The sequence below is a fragment of the Dermacentor andersoni genome, chromosome 8 (assembly GCF_023375885.2).
Source record: "Dermacentor andersoni chromosome 8, qqDerAnde1_hic_scaffold, whole genome shotgun sequence".
Lineage (NCBI taxonomy): Eukaryota > Metazoa > Arthropoda > Arachnida > Ixodida > Ixodidae > Dermacentor > Dermacentor andersoni.
In genome coordinates, this window is record NC_092821.1 from 23166231 (window position 1) to 23184816 (window position 18586).

Consider the following 18586-nt stretch of genomic DNA (forward strand, 5'->3'; position numbering starts at 1 on the left):
CAAGGTCATCGGTCCCGTTCGCCTCTCGTTCATCGCTCTTCGTCCCCTTTTGCAACCGGTGGCTTCGCTTCGGGAAACTAGGCGGTGCAGTTCCCGGAGGTGAAGCTGCAGCTCAGACCCGGTCTACAAATCCTCTGTTGACCATGCCTACATGTGGAAACCTACTAGACATTGAAGTTGATGGCGTTCCTGTTAGATCTCTTGTTGATACAGGAGCGCAGCTTTCAGTTTCAGTGCGCTACTCTCCGCCGAAGGCTCCAAAAAGTTTTGACACCCGCCGTACCGTGCATTGTGCGAGTCGCCGATGGGAGTACTTCACCTGTCCTTGGAATGTGTACAGCACGTGTGACCATTGGGGGCCATTATACCATTGTTGTATTTATCGTCCTTGAACACTGTCCACACGACCTAATTCTCGGCCTCGACTTGCTTTCGAAACACTCTGCCCAAATTGACTGCTCCGCAGGTGTTGTGCAGTTGGATCTGCAGCTTCCTGCCGACGCAACCACTTGTGCTTCACACCGCTTATGTTCTGCTGAGTTTTCAAGGCTGTCTCCACAGGCGGCTACAAATGTCCTCCTGACGCCCTGGCTTCCCGTACCTGATGGCGAGGACGTTGTGTCGCCGCTTACTGACGTGGTTTTGTCGCGCAATATTGCCTGCCGAGCACCTTAATCCGGATCCGCGAAAACCGCGCTCACGTGCCCATCCTGAATTTTGGCTTTTCATCGCATGTGCTGCCATACGGTATCGCCATAGCGCGTATCACTCCTTTGGAAGAATTTCAGATTTCTTCTTTGACCTCTGAATCCTTCCTCAGTACCAACGGACCTTTGTCACCCACTCCTTCGTACTCGACGCCTGCGAACGATGTTGCTAAGATAATCGCCGCTGACCTTCCTTCCGAGCAAACAGCACTTCGTCACCTCCTGTCATCTTTTCGGGACATCTTTGATTTGGACAACCGTCCACTTGGCCAGACATCTGTTGTCACGCATCGCATCAACACCGGTGACGCCAGCCCCATTCATAGGCGGCCATATCGTGTCTCCGGAACAGAAAAGGCCATCATACAGAAAGAGGTAGACAGGATGATGGACAAGGAGATCATTGAACCTTCCAGTAGCCCGTGGGCATCACCGGTTGTCTTTGTCAAGAAAAAAGACAACTTGTGGCGCTTCTGCGTTGACAACTGTCACCTCAACAGGATAACAAAGCAGGATGTTTATCCCCTGCCTCGCATTGATGACGCTCTTGACTGCCTTCACGTATCCCAATGCTTTTCATCAATTGACCTCCGCTCCGGTTATTGGCAGATTAGCGTCGATGAGATGGACCGCGAGAAAACCGCCTTCGTCACACCAGACGGTAAGCCTTCAGTGCCTCCCAACGTCACCAGCGACATTGTTCACGTCGCCAGGCTCAATCTCTATTTCCCCCCATTAAGTGAGGCTCTATAACTTCCACCGGGACGGAGCTACCCTGCCGGGAAGGTAATGTTACGGTGAAGTGAAGGAAGAAGTTGGATTGGACTAGAGGAAGACGAAGTCTGGCAGTTGCCTGAATGCCACATACCATTTGTAAATATAGATTATTTTACACTCGTGGGCCTGCTTTCTTCCTGCAACAATATTTACGATTAACCAATGGCCCTCAGTCCCAAGCAGCTGCGGAGGATCTGACCAAGGCGGCGGTAAGACCTGTAACGCGGCAGAGGGTGTTAAGAATTTCTGGGTCCCGACAGGCCGCCAATGGAAACTGACCCTTGCAACGTTTAACATCCGAACCTTCTCGAGGGAATCTAGTTTAGCTGGGCTCTGAGGATATATCAGACATGATTTGGGATATTATCGGCCTTAGTAAGATTAGACGAACTGGTGAGGCTTGCACATTGCTAAATAATGGCCATGTCCTATGCTATAGAGATCTGCCTCATGAGAAGCAATACGGGCTAGGATTCCTTATTCATAAGGACATAGCGGGCAACATTGACGAATTCTACAGTATCAACGACAAGGTAGCAGTAGTCGTAATCAAGCTCAATAAGAGGTACAGATTAAAGGTAGTACGAACCTACGCTCCAACGTCCAGTCACGAAGATGAGGAAGTAAATCAGTTTTATGTAGATGTTGAATTAGCGATCAGAAAAGTGCAAACTCGGTATACCGAAGCAATGGGTGACTTTAATGCAAAAGTGGGGAAAAAGCAGGCGGGTGAACTGGCAATGGGCAACTACGGCGTCGATTCTACAAACGCCAGAGGAGAGATGCTGGTGGAATTCGCTGAAAAGATTAAGTTGAGAATAATGAATACCATTTTGAGGAAACGTAGCAACAGAAACGGGACCTGGAAAAGCCCTAATGGGGAAAAAAGAAATGAAATTCATTTCAAACTTCGGCCGATCCCAGCATAGTACAGGATGTAGAAGTGATAAGTAGGGTAAAGTGCAATGATCATAGGTTAGTGAGGGCTAGAATTCACCTCAATTTGAAGAGAAAGAATAAAATTGGACAAGGAGACACAGTTCCACCTATAGGCAGTAAAGATAAAAGCAGACAAATTTAGGCTGGTACTTGGCAAATAAATATGCAGCCTTAGAACAGAGAGATAATGATAGATGACATAGAGGGAATGAATGAAGCCGTAACGAGGCTGCCTTCAGAGGCAGCAATTGAAGTGGGAGGCACGACATCAAGGCAGCCAGTAGGCAAGCTCTCCCAAGCAAGAAAGGACCTAATAAAACGACAAAGAATGAAATTGTCCAACTGAAGAGATAAGATAGAATTCATTCGCGGAACTGTCATAACTGATCAACAAAGCGAAAATAAGTGATATTAGAAATTATAACGGGAGAAATCCTGAAGAAGCCATGAAACATGGATGCGGCCTGAAATGAGTGAGAAAAAAACTTGGCATTGGGCAAACCAAGATGTATGCACTGAAAAATAAGCAGGGTAATATCATCACCAATCTCGAAGGTATAATAAAAGCAGCAGAAGGATTCTGTACTAACCTGTGCAGTACCCAGAGGACTCAGGAGTACGCTAATCGGAACAATAAGGAACACTATACAGAAACTCCTCCTATATCCAAAGATGAGGTCAGTAGGGCCTTGCAAGGCAAGAAACGGGGAAAAGCGGCAGCAGAAGACGGAATAACAGTCGATTTAATCAAAGATGGAGGAGACATAATGCTAGGAAAACTGGCGGCTCTCTTTACGAAGTGTCTGTTGTCTGCATGGGTCCCAGAAAACTAGAAGAATGCAAATATTATACTAATTCAAAAAAGGGAGACGTTAAAGAACTGAAAAAAATATATGCCCATTAGCTTACTCCCAGTATTATATAAAATATTTAGCAAAATAATGTTCAGTAGAATAAGGGTGACACTGGGCTTTAGTCAACCAAGGGAACAGGCTGGCTTCAGGAAAGGATGCTCTACAATGAATCACATCCGTGTTGTTAATCATGTTTTCGAGAAATTCGAAGAATGCAATAAGCTTCTCTATATGGCTTTCATAGATTACGAAAAAGCACTTGACTCAGTAGAGATACCAGCAGTCAGAGGCATTACGTAATTAATGAGTACAGACCGCTTAGGTAAGTACCCTGGAAAATATCTAGAGATTTCACAGCCACCTTAATTCTACTCAAGAAAAGTAGGAAGATACCTATAAAGAATGGGGTCAGACAAGGAGACGCAATCTCTCCAATGCTATTCGCTGCGTGCTGGGAAGAAGTATTCAAGCATTTAAACTGGGAAGGTTTAGGAGTAAGGATCGCTGGCGAATTCCTCAGAAACCTTTGGTTTGCCGATGACATTGTCCTATTCAGCAACACTGCGGATGAGTTACAACAAATTATTGAGGACCCTAAGAGGGAGAGTGTAAGAGTGGGGCTGAAGATTATTATTCAGTAGACAAACATAATAATAAATAATCGGGCAAGGGAACAAGAGTTACAATCGTAAGTTAGCCTCTAGATTGTGTGATGCAGTACGTTTACCTAGGTCAACTAATCACAGGGAACCCTGACCATAAGAAGGAAATTCGCAGAAGAATAAAAATGGGTTCGATCGCATACAGCAGACATCGTGAGCTCCTGAATGGGAGCTTACCGCTATCATTGGAAAGGAAAGTATGCAATCAGTGCATTTTACCGGTGCTGACATACGGGGCAGAGACTTGCAGACTGACAAAGAAACTTGAGAACAAGTTAGGGACCTCACAAAGAGGGATGGAACGAAGAATGCTAGGCATAACTTTGAGAGAAAGAGGGCGGTTTGCATCGGAGAGCAGACAGGTATTGACGATATTCTAATAGACATCAAGAGAAAAAAATGGTACTGGGCAGGTCATGTAATTCGGAGGTTGGATAACCGCTGGACCATTAGGGTGACAGAATGGGTACCAAGAGGAGAGAAGCGCAGTAGATTACGGCAGAGGACTAAATGGTGCGACGAAATTAGGAAATTTTCGGATGCTAGTTGGAATCTGTTGGCGCAGGAATGGGTAATTGGAGACCGCTGGGAGAGGCTTTCGTCCTGCAGTGCAAATAAATTGGCTGCTGCTGATGATGATGACGATGATACGTTATAGAGCACCCCTTCCTGAAGCCAGCCTGTTCTCTTTGTTGACTAAAGCCTAATGTTGTCATTATTCAATTGGAAATTTTCTTGACGAATCTTTTATATCATACTGGGAGTAAGCTGATGGCCCTATAATTCTTTAACGTCTCTATTTTTGTGGATTAGTATAATTTTGGCATTCTTCCAGTTCTCTGTGACCCTTTAAGTCGACAGACAGTTCATATAGAGGGCCGCCAGTTTTTGAAACTATACGTTTCTTCTATCTTAGAACAAATCGACTGTTGTGCCATCTTTTCCTACTACGTTTCCCCGTTTCATCTCTTGTAAGGCTCTTGTAACCTCATTGCTAGTTATGGATGGGGTCTGTGTAACCTGTTGATTACTTCGAATGGAAGTATCGTGGCTTTTCTGGGTACTGTGCAGATCAGTATAGAATTCAATCGCTGGTTTTACTATACCTCCGAGATTGCTGATAATATCCTGCTTATCCTTGAGTGCCTACATCTTGGCTTGTCCTATGCCACGCTTCCTTCTCACTGATTTCATGCTGCGCTCATTTTTTACTGCTTCCCCAATCATTCTCGCGTTATAATCTCGAATATGCCTTTTCTTTTTGCTGATCAGTTCGGACAGTTCCTCGAATTCTATCTTATTTCTTCATTTGGACATTCTTATTTTTTGTCATTTCTTTACTAGGTACTTTGTTATTTGGGAGAGCTCGTCTACTCGTTGCCTTGGTGCCTTATTTCCCAGTTAACTTGCTGCTTCTGAAACCAGCCTAGTTACGGTTTCATTAATTACCTCTATGCCATCTTCATGTCTCTGTTCTAAGGCTGCATATCTGTTCGCAAGTACCAGGCTGAATTGATCTGCTTTTACCCTCACTGCCTCTAGGTTCAGCTGTTCTCCTTGACAAATCTAGATCTTTCTCTGTTCAATTTGAGGTGAATGCTAGCCCTCACTAACCTATGATCATTGCATTTTACCCTACCTATTACTTCTACATCCTGCACTATGCGGGGATTCGCAGCAAGTATGAAATCTGTTTCATTTCTTGTTGATCATTAGGGCTTTTCCAGATCCCCTTTTTGTTCCAGGGCTTCCCGAAGCAGGTGTTCATTATGCGCAGCTTTTTCTTTTCCGCGAATTCAACCTGCATCCCTCTTCTAATGTTCCTAGAACCGACGCCGTAGTTGCCAATTGCTTGTTCACCAGCCTGCTCTAGGCTTTGTACATGCCACGCCTTGCTATATGAGATGCGGTATATGCTGCTTATATTGTGGCACCATCACTAAAGTTGCCCATAATTTGTCTTAAATTCTTGACGAAGCTATTGCTTGGAATTTTGAGAACGACAGCCAACAAATGACGTTAAACAAAACCACGACAGCGGGTACCCTTTATGTTAAATCTTCTGACACAAATATTGAAAATTCGAAACAATAGCAGATACCTGAAAATGTAGAAAAGATGAGAGTAGATTGGTTGAGGGAACAAATGTGAGGTAATAACATCTAGGTCGAAATTGAGAAAAAGAAATTGGCATGGGCAGGGCATGTAATGAGGAGGGAAGACAACCGATGGCCATAAAATATAAAGGACTGCATTCCAATAGAAGGGAAGCGTAGCAGGGGGTGGCAGAAAGTTAGGTCGGTGAAGGAAATTAAGAAGTTTTCAGAGACAACATGGCTATAATTAGCACATGAACTAGGTAGTTGGAGAAGTATAGGAGTGGCCTTTGCTCTGCAGGGGGCGTAGCCAGGCTGATGATAATGAGGACGAGAGTGATGAAATTTTTTTTGGCGTCGTTGTGCACGACCTTCAGGTTGGGCCCAAACAAGAGGCCATGTTTCTATGAGAAAGCTTGCCTTAGTGCATAGCGTTAGCAGTCGTGAATAACTCCTATGAATACTACAAAGATATTGCGCCGAAACAACACACACACAAGAAAGACGATGACACCACGGGCGCTACTTCAAGTGTTTAATGAGGGGGAAAGCACTCGACATATATAGCGTGTGCGGTGTTTTGGAGAGCTATATATGTCGAGTGCTTTCACCTGCATTAAAAGTAGCGCCCGTGGTGTCGTCGTATTTCTTGTGTGTGTGTTGTTTTGGCGCAAAATCCTTTTAGTATGCAAGATCACCAATTGCCCAGCAGTTAACTCCTATGAAACTCACGTCACCTGACATAAAGTAATTGTGACATCTGCATTTTCTGCTACTTTATGCAGAAAGTGTTTCCTATACTAACTTTGTGTAGATTTCTGAAGAAAGACTAACTTCGCACCAACGTGCTTGACAGGAAGCATTATGTCGGGGCCAACGCTGCTTTCCAAATTTAATACACGAGAAACACAGAACACCCCTGCTCGGCAACTCTAAGAACAATTTGAAAATTTTCTTTTGTATTAAAGGGCAAGACATATTGATGGGCTGCATAGCTTGTTATTGCTGCCAATGCCGATGTTCACATTTTAAAATAGTGGTCATATGGCAACTGTTCTTGGGAACCACCAAGGAGAGCGAATAGCTTTGTGATACTTTGCTCTACGCCGTAGCTCCGCACATAGCCGTATCTCTGCACTTTTTATTTATTTAATGTGGTAGTCATAACTTACTTTGTGGGCACGTTTTTTTCTTCGTTGAGGTCACAGCTAAGTGGGAAATCTTTGGTAGACTTACTTATTACAGAAACGTGTTTGTTCTACTAAGATTCTAACTAGGACTCTAATAGGAATACAGTACAAGATAGCAGCAGGCAGCGTGTCTCAACCCGAGCAGCTTACGCAATGTCGAGCTTGCGCCTCCCGGGCAACTGGCGATGGGGCTGCGGCGCCGGGCATTGCTCTTCACTACAATTGCCCCCCCCCCCCCCCCCCCACACACACACACAGGAAAAGGAGCCATCCTGGCGACTCATGGTGAACATCGATTCATGGGATCATAATACGGCTTCAGGCATTGTACGTGGACGCTTTTACGACAACGACAGCATTGGTCCGTAGGTGGCGTGACAGTCCCGACAATATAGTTCACAGGCGAAGTCTGCGCGACAACACGGTAGGGTCCTTGACATTTGGAGACAAGCTTGGAAGAAAGTCCTGCAGAAACGGCGGGAACCCAAAGCCACACAAGAGAGTCCGAAAGAAAGTGACAATGCGCGTGATCATTGTCAAGTCTAGATTTTTGTTACCATCGGTCGACGGCTGTAAAGGAACGGGCGAGCTGACGGCGTTCCTTTGCGCGGGGGCAGCTTCAGAGAGGAGGCGTACATTCGGATAAGTCGGGTCTGTGCGGGAGAATGGTGTCAAAAGTAGTCGAAGTTTCGCGGCACTACAAGAGGAAGAATGGGGAGAAGTTTGTGGTCGCCTGTGGTGCAATGTTGTATGCGAACGTGATGAATGGCAAAAGGAGGTCCCAATCAGTGTGATTGGAGGCGACGTATTTGGAGAGCATGTCGCCAAGGGTGCGGTTAAATCTTTCCGTCAGACAATTAGCTTGAGGATGGTAGGCGGTGGTGGTGCGATGAAGGATGCGACATTCAGCAAGGAGCGCGTTTACGACTTCGGAGAGGAAGAGACGTCCTCTATCACTTAAAAGTTCGCGAGGTGCACCATGACGGAGAATAAAGTTCTTCAGGAGGAAGGATGCTATATCGCGAGTGGTGGCAGCAGGCAGAGCGGCTGTTTCTGTGTAATGCGTCAAATGGCCGATGGCGACGGCTATCCAGCGGTTCCCCGAAGCCGTGTTCGGAAGAGGTCCATACAGGTCAATGCCAATGCGATCGAAGGGCCTGGCAGGACACGGGATTGGTTGGAGTGGACCAGGGATATGCTGAGCAGTAACCTTGCGGCGTTGGCACTGAGGACACGACCAAATGTACTTGCGCACAAAGGTGTGCATGCTACGCCAATAAAACCTGGAGCGAAGCCGGGTGTACGTCTTGAAGCCACCCGCATGTGCACACTGCGGGTTAGTGTGGCAGGCAACACATATTTTACCACGAAGATGTCGAGGTATGACCAGCAACTACTTGCGGAGGTCAGAGACGTAATTCCAGTGATTGAGAAGTCCATACCGAATTTCAAAGTGAGATGCTTGACTGCGCAAAGCTCGAGAAGGCGAAGGAACAGTCGACGGGTTTGAAAGGAAGCGGATAAGAGTATTAATCCCAAGCATCCTTGCGTTGCTCCTAAGCCATGTCGCAGCCTGCTGGGAACGAAAGTACTTGGTCAACGGCAGAGAGGCAGGCATCGCTTTTGGTTGACATGGGCGAACGGGAAAGCGCGTCGGCATCGGTGTGGCGGCGGACAGACCTGTAGGCAACGCGCACGTTGAAATCTTGCAACCGCAAAGCCCAGCGAGCTAATCGACCTGAGGGGGGTCCTTCAACGTGGACAGCCAACAAAGTGCGTGGTGGTCTGTAATCATGTCGAAGGGGCCGCCATAGAGGTACGGTCGATATTTACCAAGTGCCCAGATTATGGCCAAACATTCCTTCTCCGTAGCGGAATAATCCTTCTCGACTTTGTTGAGGGTGCGGCTTGCGTATTTGTGTAACGACGTACTCGTCGAATCCAGATTTGCGCTGCGCGAGCACAGCGCCGAGTCCAACACCGCTGGCGTCGGTGTGTACTTCGGTCGAGCTGTCGGGTCGAAGTGACGCAGTATAGGCGGCGAGGTCAGTAGACGACGCAACTCTTGGAAGGCATCTTCACAAGCGGACGACCAGGCGTAGTCGTTCAAGTCGCTCCGTAGAAGCTGATTCAAGGGAGCGGTGATGGGCGCAAAATTCCATATAAAGCTGCGAAAGAAAGAACACAGGCCAAGGAAGCAGCGAAGTTCCCTTGCAGGGGAACGCTTGGGAAAATCAGCAACTGCACGGAGCTTGGCGGGGTCAGGAAGAATTCCGTGTTTAGATACCACATGGCCAAGGATGGTGAGCTGACTTGTGCCAAAGTGGCATTTCTTCAGGTTGAGCTGAAAGGCGGCAGCAGTTACGCACTGCAACACTTCCTCCAGCCTAGAGAGGGGGGGGGGGGGGGGAACCGGGCGAATAAATAACCACATCATCTAAGTAGCACAGGCACGTTTTTTACTTGAGACCACGCAAAAGATTGTCCATCATGCGCTCAAATGTTGCGGGGGCTGTCAAAGCCCAAAAGCCATGACACGAAATTCATATAGGCCATCTGGTGTTACAAAGGCCGTTTTAGGTTGGTCTTCGGGTGCCATGGGGACTTGCTAATAGCCGCTGCGTAAGTCGATAGAAGAGAACTCCACGCCTTGGAGACAGTCAAGGGCGTCGTCAATTCTTGGAAGAGGGTAAACATCTTTACGAGTTATTTTGTTAAGACGACGGTAATCGACACAGAATCGTATCGATCCATCCTTAACAAGAACAACAGGAGATGCCCAGGTGCTGTCCGAAGGCTGAATGATGCCGCGCTTGAGCATGTCAGCTACTTGGTCGTCGATAATACGGTGCTCTGTCGCGGATACGCGATATGGTCTTTGTCGCAGTGGCGCACTGGTACCCGTGTCGATGCGATGAGAAACAGTTGACGTGCAGCCCGAGCGAACATGCTGGCCGTCGAAAGACGAACAGATCTTGTAGAGAAGGCCTAGAAGCTGGGTGCGTTGAGAAACACTCAACGTGTCGGCGATGGAGCTATGTAAAACATCGGGTGAAGTCGGCTCCTGCGCGGGGTTACAGGTCACTCCGCCGACCTCATGAGTAGCGTTGGGACCAGTTGGCATGTCAATGAGGGTAGCAGGGCCGACACACTAGGCATGGTAAACGCACTTTCCACGAAGCAAAGTGAGAGGACAGGATAATCGGTTGGCGACGAGCAGTCTGCTGATGCCGGCATGAACGTCCAAAAGAGCGAAAGGCAGCGGGGAACTTTTGCGACGAGTGAAAATTGCAGATGGCGTAAAAAGTGCGCTGGCATCAGCAACAATGTTGCATGACACTCTGGCCAGGGCAGATGAGTGCGGTGGAATTGTAACGTCTTCGGCAACAAATACTTTATCTTCAGGTTCACGAGCGTCAAGGAGTGGGGCATTACACAGCGTTTGAAATTCCTCTTCAGCACGAGAACAGTCGATGACGGCCTTATTAGTGGAAAGGAAGTCCCAGCCCAATATAAGATCGTGGGAACAAGAACACAGCACCAAATATTCGACAATGTAGAGGAGGCCTTTAAACGCAACGCGAGCAGTACACGCAGCTGCAGATTTGATGCGGTCTGCGCTGGCTTTACGAAGTGACACATTGGACAGTTCTGAGCGAACGACAAAGTTTGGCACTAATAATTGAAACTGCGGCACCAGTGTCAACGAGGACGAGTGCAGCGACGCCGTCCACATATACGTCAATAACATCAGTCGGACAAGGGACAGGCCTTGGTCTGTTCGTGGATGACGCGGTGCCTCTGGAATTGCGACGACTAGTTTTCCCGTTCCGGCGAAGGACGACGACGCATCGGCGAAAGCGAGCGGTGTTGAGGCGATGGCGAAAGGCGGTCAACAAGAGGGCGGTGGTCCGAGTAGGAAGAGATCTGGCCGGGGTTCTGTGACGCGAAGGATGACCTATATGGGGAAACTACGGCGGTAGGACGTTGCGCGGCGACGACAAAATAATGCAACGTGGCCAGGTATACCACACGCGAAACATACTGGACGGTTGTCAGGAGTGCGCCATTTTCCGCTGCTGTGCCGCGGCTGAACGAAGTGAGCAGCTGGACGCAGTGGCACGACCGATGGGGATGGCGCAAAGGTCGGAGGTGGTGGCCGTGCGAGAGCCTCGGCACAGCTGAGAGGTTCATCCACCTCGGGAAAAGCAGCGGGAGTCGGCACAGGCGGCGTCTTCCGGGCAAAAGGGGAGAGCTAAGCACACTTGCTCGTGGATGACCTGGCGAAGGTTGGCCGGCAAAGGCGAAGGCGGTGGCGTGGCTGAGGACAGGAGCGAAAGCTGACGAGCGACCTCAGTATGGACGAACTCTTTTGTCTGGCCAAGCAGGGAGTCCATCTCAGGAGCCGCGGTCATGCTCGTGAGGGTTTCGTCGGACGCAGGGGGGCGCCGCGCGAGAAGGCGCTGTCTGCAGAGCTTGTCGAAACTCTGGCAAAGCTCAGTGACCTGAGAGACAGTGCCTGGGTTTTTGGAGAGGAGCATATGAAAGACATCGTCGAAAATGCCCTTCACGATGTGACGTACCTTGTCCGCCTCCGCTATCGTCGGGTTAACACGCCGGCAGAGGTCGACGATGTCCTCTATGTAGCTGGTGAACGTTTCACCAGTTTGCTGGGATCGGCTTCGTAGGCGTTGTTCAGCGCGAAGTTTGCGCACGCCAGGGCGGCTGAAAACTTCTGCGATGCCGGTTTTGAAGCTATTCCACATGCGGAGATCTGCTTCGTGGTTTTTGAACCACAGCTTGGCGACGCCCGATAAATAGAAGATCGCGTTGCCGAGCTTTAGGGGATCGTCCCATCTGTTGGTATTGCTGGCGCGTTCATACGATTCCAGCCAATCTTCAACGTCTTTCTCATCGGTGCCGCTGAAGATATCAGGATCGCGCTGATGCTCGGCACAGGCACATACGATGACTGGAGTAACCGGTAGGGATGTCGGGCTGGGGTCGTCAGGCATGACGGATGACAGAGTTCGGGTGCGTAATTCCACGTTGGCGAAAACCGTAGCTCCTCCACCAGAATCTAATATGAATACAGCACAAGAGAGCAGCAGGCAGCGTGTCTCAACCAGAGCAGCTCAGGCAACCTCGAGCTCGCGCCTCCCGGGCAACTGGCGATGTGGCTGCGGCGCCGGGCATTCCATTTCACTACAGGACAAATACGTTGACTCATGACCACATTGGCTAGTAGTTTTCTGAGTATGCTACAGTTATGGAAACCTGAAAGCATTGATGGGTATAATAGAACGGTAATTGAAGACGTAGTAACTTTCTAAATACTACGAATGACATGATTTGTCACCACCAGGTTGTGCTTAGTCGCAAGTGTAGAGTTGGCGGTATTTAAGCGATGTTCGCTGAAGCTGATCTGACAAATTCAGTATTCATTTCCTAACTTCAGGTGCAGCAGGTCAGACAAACCGTACAACAAATGACTGTGAACGATACATTTCTTCTTCCTGCGCGCAATCTATTTTCCTGACTCAATGTGTTGAATTAGAAAGAGTTACATGCCTGAAATAGTGAAATAAATATACTGCAACTGGTTATGATGATTTTGCTGAATTGCTATGTGGCCATCTGCAATCAAGGTTTCGCCACGGGAGCCTTTCCTGAAGGCATGAAGATAGCCAGAATAAAGAATAATGGTCCAAGGCAAGAGCCTTGCGGTACACCACATTTTATTAGCTGTAAATGGGAATAGTGATGATTTAGACTAGTAAATTGCACCCTGCCGGATAGCCAGAGTAGCAGTCCATCCACAATGGTGGCTCTCCTAATGACGAATAACTATGGGCCTGTATCTGTGCTGCCTTTATTTTCGAAAGTGTTAGAATATACAATAAAATCACAATTAATGAAGTTCCTGGGCGAGCACCAAATACTTTCCAAGCAACAATTTGGCTTCCGTAAAAAGAAATCAAGCGAAACGGCACTCTTGCATAATAAAGAGAATATAGCTAATAATATTGATAACAAGCAATAAATTCTTGGGCTATTCCTAGACTTTAAAAAGGCCTTAGATTCTAAAAGCATCTAATTTTGTTTCGCAATGTCCCACGCTACGGTGTTAATGATTTGGTATTAAATCTGATACGCAATTATGTATCCGGCAGGGTGCAATTTACTAGTCTCAATCGTCACTATTCCCATTTGCAGCTAATAAAATGTGGTGTACCGCAAGGCTGTAGCCTTGGACCATAATTCTTTATTCTTTATATAAATTATAGTGTGAACATACCGCGAACTCCTGACATAACTCTCTATGCAGACGAGACAAGTCTTTTTTTACAGGTAAACACTTAACTGAACTTGAAAAGGCAGCTGATAGATGTTTAACTAAATTATCAAACTGGTTGCATTCTAATCAACTTCAACTAAATGTAGGAAAGAGTACATTACTTTTAAAAGCAGTGATAATCCTGATCACTATAGCACCTTTATTAGATTTACAAATTGTGCTATCTAATGGGCTCCTACTTATACATTTCTAGGTGTCGTCTTTGTAGATAACTTGAGCTGGACACCACATGTAAACAAGATCCATGCAAATTTGTGCAGGGCAATTTCTTTATTGCGTAATACCAGAACGTTGGTTTCAATATAGTTAAAATTACAGTTACACTATTCTCTTGTTCTTTCACATATACACTACAGTCTGCTAATCTGGGGTACAACTACTAAAACAAATTTAGATAGATCAACAATCCTACAAAAAAGAACTGTGCCTTGCATAGAGAACCTTAAACGAAGCGACCGCACTGCACCATGCTTTTCCAAGCTAAACATACCCACAATAGAGGATCTATTCCAATTAAGGCTTGCTATGTATACACATAGCGAAATTCGGCATGACCCAGATACCCTCTCCACATCTTCGTCATCCGACAACTGACAATGTCACCTTAGGCATGACCGACTTAGAACTCCTATGTTTAGAAAGAAATATGGTACTCCGACACTCGCCTACCTAGTACCTAATTTCCTAAATAATAATCGACAAATCGCTAATATAATTCAAGGAATGCAGGTCAGCTTACAATGCAAAGAAAAATGTTAGGAATTACCTTTGGCTATGCCCCTAACGGTACTTAGCTATCCTTGCAGTCTCGATAACTCATCCTTTTTTATTTGTGTTATTTCTCTTAAATTTTTTCTCCTATTTGCTATATAATGTTTTTAAACTCGTCAGTATCATTTGCTTTTTAAATATTTCCTTGTTCTCTCGCATTACTGATGATATACCATCCATAAGGTGTAACGATCTTACTTTATGGTATACTTGATTCCATGCCGCATACATTTTGTTTCTTTTCTTGTTTCTACATTGTTGCACTGTATTTTCGTGATGTCCCACTCCCTGAGCAATGTAGGGGTAGGGGGGGGGGGGGGGGCTTTGTCAGGCAGTTGCATTTTCCTTTAGCCCCTACATCCCAGACAATCTTTTGTCTAAACAAAGCATTCAAACATACAGACATATTGGCGGATTTCGCGGGAAAGAAAAAGATGGAACAGATGCCACTTATTGTCATGGTAAAAATAAATTTCAAATTAAAAGTACTGTTGTTGATTAGTAGTAGCATCACCATGTGCAATTGGCTAAAGCGTGATGCTCCGTTCTGTATCTTCTTTCTCGCCGTTCACGAGGAGGAACCCTAGAAGTCATTTTGTGCTGCCCACTCAAATAGTCTGCGAAGTAGAGGTGGTAGCTTTATTTTATTTAGGAGTGATATACTCGAGAAATTATACGTGAATGTGAGTGACTCTGGAAGAATGCCTTCTTTCTCTTATTCCGCGCGTGCAAAAAAGACGCGTCCCGTAAACTGCGGAACGCGCTAGAAAACGCGCCTTGCTCGACTCAGGAGGCCGGAAGCTCCTCGGAACCGTAGGCGGGTGCTAGCGCACGTCACTGATCATTCTCACAAAAACCTCGGCCTTCGACGCTCATAGATTAACAATTCGTGCGAGAGAGATCGGGTAGCAAGGCTGTGCAGCGAGAACGACTTCTTGCGAATTTAGAAAGATAAAGCGTCGTAATAAATGACGTCAGGGGAAGACTTCAATGCACAAGCACAATGCCGGGACATGTACTAGCCAACATTCCCAACAAGTGGTTGATTTACCTTCGTATTGCACAGCGAAGAGATTCTCTGGTGTAGCATGTGGTGCTCACTACGGTATACAGAAACGCTTGGCCGCCTACGCTATACAACTGGACGTTGTGTTCTGCAGACGTGACCCTCCAACGCCCTTCGCCCAGACCACCGACAACAATGGCATCGAGCTGCGGGCGCCCTCTGCCGTCGCAGTTACCTGGTTGAACAAGAGTAAAGGTACGAACATTCCTCCGGCGGTTGGACTAACAGAAAGGCAACGCAATTGCCGCTTTATGAAGCTAAGCAAAGGATAGCGACGCACACTGTTGGGTGTTTCTTTTCGTGTTACTTGTCAAGAAGCACTGTCCTCTGATTTTCGGGAAAGTACGCGCCAAGCAGTTCGGATTCGCAGGCCTCAGCCTACTCATTGCTGTCGATCAAAGCTGGCACACTCTGGCGCGCGTTGCATCCACAATGGCGGGCTATAGTTATCCAGCCGTGAAAGATAAGCACATCGAAGCGTCACTAAAGCCTTTCGATAAAATACACCGTAAGTGATGCTGTGAACAGTGTGGGCGAAAAGATGCATGCTCGTGCTGTGTAGACGTGCTGAATTGCGGTTGCATTTGAACTCTTGCCATACGGTATCTTGGCACCCTACTGCAAAGTGACTCATTCCCCTTGCACGCGCACCTCATATCCGTCACATGCTCGACTGTACTCATTAGCGCTGTTACATTTGCTGCCGTAGAAAGTCGGCGCAAGCGAGGCCAGCCGAACCAATGTCGTAGTATGTAGAGAATTGCAGGCGTCGCAATTTGGCGACAAATGTTAGCGAGGAGGCAGTGTGGCATCTCTGTTTTAAGTTGGCCCCGCGCACAAAGCGTCGTCAGCTTGGATCACGTAATACTTTGAGAGTGCTGCCTCTTTATGTAAAAGAACAAGACTTTTTCTACCTATTCCTAGGTACAGTCGCATTAGCGAATCCTAGGCTGTGCAATTTTGTATGTGGGGTCATTGCTAGAATCACAATGGTGATGTACAACGACCACCCTGTGTTGCATAATAATTTAAAAATGAATGCGCTACAATATTGGTGTATAGTTGAGCCACCGAATCTGTGCTAAAGTTTCTTTAGATAATTGCACTGATGCGCTCTGGCGCTAACGAGAGAAAAGGGAATTCACCGACAAATGGGACATGAGACCATTAAACAATCCATTACGTGCCATGACTGCAGCCGATATGACGACTTCGATCGGGGACACGATGCCCGTGTACGTGAACCCTTCGATGATCGCCTGCTACGGAATCCAGCTGGACTCCAAATGGTGGTCGCTCATCGGGAAGGACATGGAGAGGGTGAGACCAGGATTCATGCTCTCGTGGCCCATGGTGCACGAACATGACTTGCGAGAGCACCTCTACGATATTGTACTAAAAGCAAAATTTTCCATGTTTCAATAGGATCAAAGTACAAGGTGTGACCAGATCCTAACCCAATTCGGAGTTTCGGCGTTTTTGTTGTTTTCGTATTGGGTTCTCTGTGCTGAAAAAAAAAAAACGATTTCTTGGCCATGCCTATTATGAAGGCCCACGCGAAATATGCAAGACAACCCTCTGCTTGATCAGCTGCTAAAGGGGGAACAATATAGGGCACCGATCCCAGTGTTATTGTACAGCGGAGGCCTCGTATAACATGCTAATGCTGCTGCTACTGCACTATAGCGACGTTGTTTGTCGGTTCAGAGAAGTGGCAAATAATTGTACCGAAATATTGTCCAAGTGATAGTAGCTTGTCGGAGTATGTGAACGGCCAACTCGATCTGTCCTAATTGAATGCTAACACATATGCGTGGGCAATGAATTTACGGAAATGAAAAAAAAACTGTCAGAAAAGCATTGTTGTGTTCACGCCAAATGAAAGGAAGAATTTACCAGAGGCATCAGCAAAGCATTCACGGATTGTTTGAGGTACCATACCTAATGTCCCGAACGCACCTGGGGCCGTATTCTGTAGCGGTTCCTTTTGGAACCGGTTCCTTTTGGCTGTTGCCATTGGTCGGCGCTTCATTGTCGTCATCCCTGGTGGGCGGGACGACAAATTTTGATGACGTCACACAGGTTGCCAATCTTCTGGAAAGGAACCGGTTCCCTGCTAGGAGAGGAACCGCGGAGAAGTGGTTCTCTCGAGGGTCGCGCGCGGGGGCGAGCATGATGTCGAGGGTTGCTAGGGCAACCGTGGCTGCCGGCTAATCTCGCGCCAGCTGACGAGCCGGCACCTAGACGAGACGAGACAGAGACTGCAATGGCGGCTCCTTTGGTTGTGTTGCTGGCGAGTGCCGAAAGACAACGACGCGACGCGTTCGGCATGGCCGAAGAAGAGTTTCGAAGGCATTTTAGGCTCTCCAAAGACACAGTGTGACGTCTTTGCGATGAGCTGGAAGGACATCTCGGACCTCAAAGATTTCGTGGTGTCGACGCTACGATGAAAGTGCTGTGCGCGCTGCGGTTTTTTGCCACCGGGAGCTTTCAACAGTGCGTCGGGAATGAAGAAGCGATTGCACTGTCGCAGCCTTCGGTCAGCCGGATCATTACAGCCGTCGCCAAGGCCATTACGGTTGTGGGCAAAGAAAAAGGATGGGTTAGATTCCCATCCACGGCGCAACAGAAAGCCGCCGTCAAGGAAGACTTTCTTAGCCGTGGAAAAATTTCAGGAGTTCTAGGATGTGTGGACGGGAGTCTGATAGCCATCGTTCACCCTAAGAAGCTCGGCCCCGGCGAAACGGAATCGTACTGGAGCCGTAAAGGGTATTACGCCCTCAACTGCATGGTCGTGAGTATTGTTCATTGACAAATATTTTCGATATGTGATTGCGCGAGTGCACGTTGTAAAAAACTTCGTTTCGTTATTTTTCATCAATTGCCGGTAATACTTGCGTTCCTATGAGAGAAAGTAGCGTTTGTGTTGTATGTGTAATGACGACTTTGATCTTTGCATAGAACACGGCCGCACTTTTTCAGTGCTCTCCAATCACAGTTGAATAGCCTTTTCGATGCTATAATGTAAACACATTACGCGCGACTTAAACCGGAATAGACGCCGTAGCAGTGAAGGGAGTCTTCGTCTGCGAGCGATCCTAACAGAAGACGAGCCCTTGTGATTCTTATTCGACGTAAAACTAAAGCATTGTGGCCAACAGACTGT

The 18586-nt window shown here is 47.3% G+C and overlaps 1 protein-coding gene across 1 annotated transcript in view; it reads left to right on the forward strand.

Annotated features, from left to right (window-relative positions):
- The window catches only part of LOC129383634 (uncharacterized), a 274295-nt gene that overhangs the window by 95164 nt on the left and 160545 nt on the right, over positions 1-18586 (forward strand). The window contains exons 13-14 of the mRNA XM_072289593.1: positions 15515-15615; positions 16619-16740. Coding sequence (XP_072145694.1) covers positions 15515-15615; positions 16619-16740 — 223 coding nt within the window. The remainder of the gene's footprint in view (positions 1-15514; positions 15616-16618; positions 16741-18586) is intronic.